Raw genomic sequence first — 8,228 nt, 5'->3', positions numbered from 1 at the left:
AATTAGAAAAGGGGAAATGGAAGGTAATGGGAGTCCCAGTGACATGAGAAACTAACTTAAAGTGTGTGTCTAAAAAAGATTCCTTCCTCTCAGGTAACAGGATCCTAGTTTCTAATGGCCATACGTATTTTACCTGTAATGCCGTTGTTAAGTGGACCTTTTTATTTTCCAGAATCCTTGGTTCTGTTTTTGATCTGCCACTGCTGTCGGTGTTGGTAAATACATTTTGTGGTCAAGAATGCTTGTTATCAACAGGTTGGCTTTATTGTTGACTATCCTATATAGAGGTTTTCCCTTTACTGATAACAGAAGACCTAGAGGAAAGGAGAAAACCATTTGTGCATTTTTTCCTTGGTTTTTGACATATCTCCTTCCTTCCAGCACCAACCACTGCCTTATTGAGCTAGAAGGCTGAACTCAGTCTGAGGCAACTATTTCACCAAGTGACCATCCCCCTAAAATGCTAACTCTGCTAAAGGGCCTCCAAAATGGTACTAGAGTCTTAGAGTTTCTCCCTAAAGAGCACGGGGCTTCCATTGATTCAGACAGCAGGTGAGGAGTGTATCTAAGATATCTGGATTGCATTTAATCAGAGCTGAAAAAATTAGCTAATTCAGGGCCTTTTATATATTGTTTGTGCTTTTCAGGTGATTTCTCCTGATGAGCACAGAGATTTAGAGCCCAGAGGCACTGTAATTGCTAAAAAGAGGATCTGTCATCCTCATTCCCAGCCATTAACATTTCCATACGCTGGTTTCCTGATACTGGAGAAGCTGGTCTGGAATTAGAAGTCATCTAGTCCAAGAGATTTTCTGATCCAGAAACCTAGTTTCTATTAAGTGTTCCTCAGTCACCTCCTATTTAGACCTCAAGCCTGCAACAAGTGTGGTTTTCACAGCCCCAATGCCTGAAAAAAATCTGTTCCACAGAAATATGAGATACAAAATTTTATGAGCAACTTGAGGTTTTTTTATATGCAAGCCCCAGTAAAGACTGATTCATTCTGTCTACTACTGGACCATATAAAATACAGAAAGCTATCTGGCACTTTAATTTCCTGATCAGTAAACCAAGAGATAATATGATTCCAAATTTGAAAAAATAGGCACAGATTAAGTCAATTGCCCAGGGGTCTCATAAAATCAGGGGTCTGCGATCTGAGAGGGATCTCTGCTAGGGACTGCAACTAGATACCAGCCTTGGGCCTCGCTTTCTCTCACCACAAGGTGGCAGGAGTCCCCTTTCCTGAAATCAGGTCATGAAAGGCCTCTGACTAATACAGTGTCTACATCATCTGTGCATTTAAGAAACTGTGTTAGACTGTCTTGTCTATGATACAGTGTTCCAGGGGTTAAACTCTACCTCACTTCTGAGCTGTTAACCGGAAAAACATTTTCAACACCAACCTCACAGTAGCTTTTCAGTTACTAGCCCCTGTCTCATTTTCCTTCACTGCCAATGGTATAGCTAGAAGGCGATAAAGTCAAAGCCCAGGTTACAGTAAATATGAAAATAATTGTTATTTATTACCTGATAACCTCTTTACACACATTATCTCATTTTTTCAGCAACACTAAGAGATAGGTACTGTTCTCATCCCCATCTTATGATGAGAAAACCAGAATTATACATAGCTAGAAAGTGGTGGTACTGGGGTCTGAACAGTCCTGTCTCCATGCCTAGAGCTCTTAACCACCATGAATCATAAAGAAAAGTTAGTTCATCAGGATGTGTTGAAGTCATGTTTCTATGATCAGATAAAATAGCTCATTGGTGAGATAGTCATCTTTCATAAAGATTTTATTATGCCCTAAAGTGGGACCCAAATTTGTTACCAAACTGCCAAAGTATTTGTGTACCCTCAGTTCAAACATGTGCTATACTTACCTTCTGCTTTAAATAAAACTAGACCTAAGATATTATCTCTGTGGTTCTAAATAAGGTTTTATTTGCCAAAATTTAAATCACTGACCAGTTTACAAAGAATTCAGGTAAATACAGTGGCGTTTTAAAAATTAATTTCTGCACAACATGCCAGTGGGGGAAGTTTAGTGTGTAAAAAGTTCTGGGAAGTACTTCAGGGAATAAAACTGTGTCACTTTGTGTAATTCAATTTGGTTTCTTCCTACACTGATTTCTGCCACAGAGCCTTTCTTCCTCCTCCGTCCCTTGGAACCAACATTACTTACAATACCCTTTAGGAAATGCTGCCCCGTAGAGCAGCCATGAACAACTTACCATTCCTTCCAAACGCTGCCCTCTGTCAGGCCTCTGTGATTTTGCATAGAGAGTGCCTTCTTCCCGGGATGTCTTCTCTTCTCCATCTGGATGAATTGTTACTCGCCCTTCAAGAAACAACTCAAATGTAATCCTCTCTATGAAGTCCTCTCCAGACTTCTTAGATGGTCTCTCCTTGCTGCTCTTAGTGTGCTGAGACTTCCACTACAGAATCTGTATTTCACATTTTCATTATTTTCATGTTCGTCTCGCACTACAGTTGTCTCCTTAACAGTAATGGCCATGTTTTGTTTATCTTTATTTATTTACCACCTGCAGCTCTAACTGTGCCTAGGATTTAGTAGATGCTCACCAGATACATTTGTTGAAGGAATGTTGAAGATGAGGAAAAGTGAAACTTAGGATGTTTATAGCTATCTCATAGCAGAGTTGGGACTCACACAACATGTCTGGATTCAAGGTACACTGCCCTTTACTCTGTGCATAAATTGCAAATCCGTCGCAGAAGTTTAGCTCTTCCCCCACCCATGCCCCACTGCAGATGATGATAAGAAATCAAGCTCAACCAGACCTAGCCTTTTGCTCTGGAACTTCAAGCATCACTCCAGGAAGTCACTACCAGAGTGCCCAGGTGGTGAAATACACTTGCTTTCCTTGCACTATTCACACTCTACATCCTGTCATTCCATTTTTGTGGGCATGGCAGAGTGGCCATGGATTAAGTTCCCCTGATGCACTACCAAAGACCAGGGTCCCTGAGTTGGCTCTTTGTGATTTAGCAGCCTCTGTTCCCCTCCACAGAGACCCTAGCGTGGGAGCTGCTGCTTCTGCTGCTGCTGCTAAGTCGCTTCAGTTGTGTCCAACTCTGTGCAACCCCATAGACGGCAGCCCACCAGGCTCCCCTGTCCCTGGGATTCTCCAGGCAAGAACACTGGAGTGGGTTGCCATTTCCTTCTCCGTTCAGTGTGCGAGCTAAATGCTCCTAAATGTTTGCTGCTCTACCTGTCCCAGTGTTTCTCGCTATTAACCAGAATCCTAATTGGGAAAGGCCACCGCCCCTGGGCACCTGGATGTTAGAGCAGATTTTGCTCCCCACCCACTCATACACCAAGGTCTGACAGAATATTTTCTCTAATTTTGTAGAGGAGGCACATTAGAATATATACTAATGATTGGGAAAGAATATGAATGCTGTAGCCTGGAAACAATCTAGCTTTCTGGAGCATAACTTTCATCACTAAGGTCTTGCCCAAGACTAGTCTGGCTGACACAAAATTTACTGAGCGTATCCACTGTTCTACTCACTGCAATTTTCTCTGGAAATAAACACCCCCAAATCCTTTTTCATCCTACTTTTCTTTGGCTTTCTCTCCCTAGTCCCTCAGCCCAGAGAAAGGCAATTTTTGTTCACAAAGATTTTTGACCAAGAAGACAGTAAATCACTAATAGGTTAATGGGCATTGAGGTACTCTCCTCCTTTCCCCTCCTATCAAGAGAAAAGGATTCTTCTGTTGTCTTCTACAGCTTAAGAGCCATTGAAAGTTATTCAAAAGCAATTTTTCAGCATGCAGCTCTCCTAGAGATGACTAACAAGGACAAAGTTGCAGTTAATGATCCATGCCTTCATACGTCCAGTAAGTATGGGTGACCAGCTAGAATTGCAAAAATAGCTAATATTTATTGGGCACTTACTATATATAAGATGCTGTGCTACATTTTTTATGTGAATTATCTCATTTACTCTTTATTATCTTTCCTTATTATAGATGCTATTCTGATCCTCATTAGAGAAAACTGAGGCTTAGGATAACTTGCCTTATGGCATGCAGAAAGTGGAGGAGCCTGGATTGAAACAGAGGTCTGTCTGACCCTCAAGTTCATGACCTTGCATTCTAACAATTAGAACTGTCTATTATTGGAAAAGACCACCTGGAGAGATAATGAGTGAGTTCCTGATTTGTGTGTGTGTGTGTGTGTGTGAGTCGCTCAGTTGTGTTCGACTCTCTGCGAGCCCATGGACTGTAGCCCACCAGGCTCCTCTGTCTGAGAAATTTTCCAGGCAAGAATACTGGAGGTAGCCATTTCCTCCTCCAGGAGATCTTCCCGACACAGGGATCGAACCCCCATCTCCTGCATTGGCAGGTGGATTCCTTACCACTGAGCCACCAGCAAAGCCCTATCTAGCTAGATATATAGTTACATATATCAACCCACAGTTCTATCATAGGGTACTAGAGAGCTGATCTCCCCATATCTTTGACAGGACTGAGTTTATATGACCTGTACTTTTTTTCATTATCACCAATATTCTTGCATGTGTGCTCAGTCGTGTCCAACTCTTTGTGACTCCATTGACTGTAGCCCACCACGTTCCTCTGTCCATGGACTTTTCCAGGCAAGGATACTGGAGTGGGCAGCCATGCCATTCTCCAGGGGATCTTCCCAACCCAGGGATCAAATCCGTGTCTCCTGCATCCTCTGTGTTGGCAGGTGGATTCTCTATCATGGTGCCACCTGAGAAGCCCCTACCACACAATATAATAGGTTGTAAATATATTTCATTTGAATTTATAAATTCTGTATGAGATTGGAAATCCTGCTTTCTGTTTATTGGATAAATGCATCCCTCTTCTTTGAACTGCCCCTTTGTGCCTTTTGTGACACTGCTAAAGACCACACACTTTTCTGAAACTTTCTCGTCCTGTGAGTTCCTTTCTGTTTGTTCCTGACTCTTGTAATTCTCTAAAGACTCTTTCTGAGTCTCCTTCCCAGTTCCTCCTTCTGAATGACCCCTGGATAATATAATAATAATAATTACAATAATTAACATTTCACAGAAGCTTACTATGTTCCATACAGTAAATAAAACGTGTAAAACAGTTCTTTTATTTGCATTTCTTTAGATGAAGAAAGGAAGATGCAGGCTGTCTCTCTGTAAGTGGGGAGCTCACTCTTGAGCCCTCTCTATTTTGATTAAAAAATACCACATATATTCTCTCCAAAGCAAGTGTAAATATCCTCCAAAATTCCTAAGTTTTCTTGTTTGACATACACATAATCCATGGATTTCTTATCCATTCCTTTAACTTATAATATATCTCGAGTTTCTGGTCCATACAGCCTAAGACATTGTCAAGTAGATGTATTATGGGCACCTCAAATTTAATACATTCAAACTGGAAATTATCTTCTTCAGACCCCCTAAACATCCTCCAAGATGACCTTGTCCTGCCAATATGCTTTCCTTAATAGCACTGCCATTCACCAAGTTGTTCAAGCTAGAAACTTCAAAGCCACCTTTGAATGGGCTCCTGACTCCATTATACCTCACATCTGATTGGTTCCAAGCTCTTGTGAATTTGAGACTCCAAATTGCTCTCAGTCAACCTTCTCCATGTTCCTTCTACTATGGTTTTAGATAATTAAGGCTCTCAACATCTCTCCCTTCCACTATTGCATCCGCCTCCTAACTGGTCTCCCTACTTCTGTGGGCTCCCCAGCTCCCATCCATCCTTCCCAGGGCTGACGGTTAATGTTCTAAAGCCAGTAATTGATCATGGCACATCCTGCTCAAAACTTTTTGATAGTTATCTTCTGCCTACAGAATAAATTCTAAACTCATCAGCATGGCACACAAAACACTCCGTAATCAGACCCCAATTTATCTTCCCAAACATCTCCAACATGTTCCTGTTGTTGTTCAGTTTCAAAGTCATGTCTGACTCTTTGCGACCTCATGGACTGCAGCACGCCAGGCTTCTCTGTCCTTCACCATCTCTCAGAGCTTGCTCAAACTCATGTTCATTGAGTCGATGATGCCATCCAACCATCTCATCATCTGTCGCTCTCCTCTCCTCTTGCCTCAATCTTTACCAGCATCAGGGTCTTTTCCAATGAGTCTTACTCATATACCTCCAACTACAACAACTCAAGGCCACTTGCTTTTCCTCAGAAACATCAAGCCTCTCCATGGCACTATGCTGTGGGTCGTGCTACATCAAATGCCCACTGCTGGCTTTCCTACCTGTTGATATTTCACTTTTCTTTGAAGACCCAGCCCCCTGCTCACAGCATACACACAAGTCTCCACCCACATTTCCATGCTCACAATTTATTGCTTGTCCTCTGTTTACATTTTTCTTAAAGTTTTACTGCAGACTAACTTGTAATCTGGTCCGGTGTGTCTGTTTTCTTGGAAAGGGACTATATCTTAAACATCTGAGTATTTCTAGACCTTAGAGGGAGCTTGATATATAAATGATTAAAACTGAAGTCCATTTGTGATTTAGGTAAAAGTCAGACTAAACAATCTCAGTGTTTACTTCTAAATCAGATTTTCTGCACCTTTTTTATACACTAAGATCTTACTTGAGGCCTGTGTAACTAACAAGCATTTAACCTTGGAATTAACTCCTAATTCATGCAGCCAGTTCTGCTTTCACTTCTTTGCAGAGGCTGCAGAAGCCAGGAATTTGGGCTCCTGGCAACGAAAGCCCAGTGAATGTTGTCACTGGGTTTCCGGAGGAGCTGGGGTAGAAAGCACAAGAGCACATCGGAAAACTAGCAGAGTTCCAGGACATCTGGGGCTGGTTATTCCAGCAAGATGCTCAAGTGAAGAGAACAATCCCTGGACTAGGGTTTTTTTTTTTTTCCTCTTTTTTTTTGACATCTGGGCTTTGGCAGCGACTCCTATGGCTTTGCTCAGCAGTTCTTTGGGGATGAGATATGGACTTGTTTCAGGGAAACAAACCTTTGCTGACTCTACTTCTGCTACAGCAGAGTCCTTAAGATCCTTCCCCTTGCATGTGCTTTCCTGGTATGTCTAGGTTTCATTGAATTTACAGAGAAAGGAATTCGCCTCCAAGAACCAAAAGAAATTCATACTGCCTAGGATCTGAATTGGGTTATTCCAATGCCTCTTAATTTCTCCCCCTCCTGTGATTCTCTTCAAATCATGGAGGACAAGGAACATTGAGACTCAGAGGTGGAAAGCGACCTCAGGCTACTGAGGCGATGGATTCACTCCAGCTATTCTGAAGTTTCTCCTTTTAAATACAAGCTGAGTAGAACTTTTGCTTTTGGTTTTGAGGAAACATGCATTTCTCGTCTGAAACTACATGTTTTACTCTTTTAGTTTCATTACCTCTATAAAGTACAAAGTGTACTTTAGTATGTTGAGATTCAAATTCTCAAATAACACAAACATATTGTAATACTGTCTAACAATTAATCACAATTACAATTTCAAATATTCTGACCCACTTCCCTAGAAGCAAAAGGCTGTGTATTACAGAATAATGGGGAGGAAAGGATGCTTGGCTAACATTTACTGAGTACATACTCTGTCAGGCACTAGGCTATGCATGTTATATACATTATTTTATTTAAAGCTCACGATAACTCTATGTGATATACTATTATCTGCATTTTAGTGATGGAGAAAGCAAGACTCAGAAGTTACGTGATTTTCCCAAGGTTGTGTACTTAGTAAGTAGCAGAGGCAGGTTAAGATGACAGGGCTGGCTCTAGCAATACATACTCTTTACCCATCACTCTTGCATGCTAAGTCACTTCAGTTGTGTCCGACTCTTTGCAATCCTATGGACTGTAGCCTGCCAGGCTCCTCTGTCCATTGGATTCTCCAGGCAAGAATACTGGAGTGGGTTGCCATACCCTCCTCCAGGGGATCTTCCCAATCCAGTGGTAGAACCTGAGTCTCTTACGTCTCCTTCACTGGCAGGTGGGTTCTTTACAACTAGCGCCACCTGGGAAATAATAGGTGGTATCTGATCTATTATCTCCAGCATCTCAGAAAGATAATTCTTATTATAATTTTATTCTTATGCCAACATTCACTGAGTACTCAAGACCTGTCAGGCCCTGATCTAAGTGCTGTATTATATGTGATCTTATTAGGTCAGAAAAACCCACTTTTCGAGGAAGGTACTGTTATTTTACTGATGAATAAATAGAGGCTGAGAGAGGTTAAG

General features: G+C 41.6%; 1 protein-coding gene across 3 annotated transcripts in view; it reads right to left on the bottom strand.

Moving 5' to 3' along the window:
- TTC23L (tetratricopeptide repeat domain 23 like) overlaps window positions 1–8,228 on the bottom strand; it is a 56,356-nt gene continuing 48,128 nt past the window's right edge. For 2 of the 3 annotated variants that reach the window (XR_016035231.1, XR_016035232.1), the window contains exon 13: window positions 2,164–2,345. Coding sequence is in view for 1 of the 3 variants with exons in the window: in XM_055422193.2 (XP_055278168.2) it covers window positions 2,264–2,345 (82 nt within the window). In the remaining 2 variants the exon portion in view is untranslated. Of the gene's footprint in view, window positions 315–2,163; window positions 2,346–8,228 lie in introns of those variants that run through there. The other variant, XM_055422193.2, reaches the window with a different exon arrangement.

Source organism: Moschus berezovskii, chromosome 18 (genome assembly GCF_049115385.1).
Source record: "Moschus berezovskii isolate FMDL1 chromosome 18, NW_MosBer_1.0, whole genome shotgun sequence".
Classification (NCBI taxonomy): Eukaryota; Metazoa; Chordata; class Mammalia; order Artiodactyla; family Moschidae; genus Moschus; species Moschus berezovskii.
Note: the sequence above shows the minus strand (reverse complement) of the source record. Positions and strands in the feature narration are given on the sequence as shown.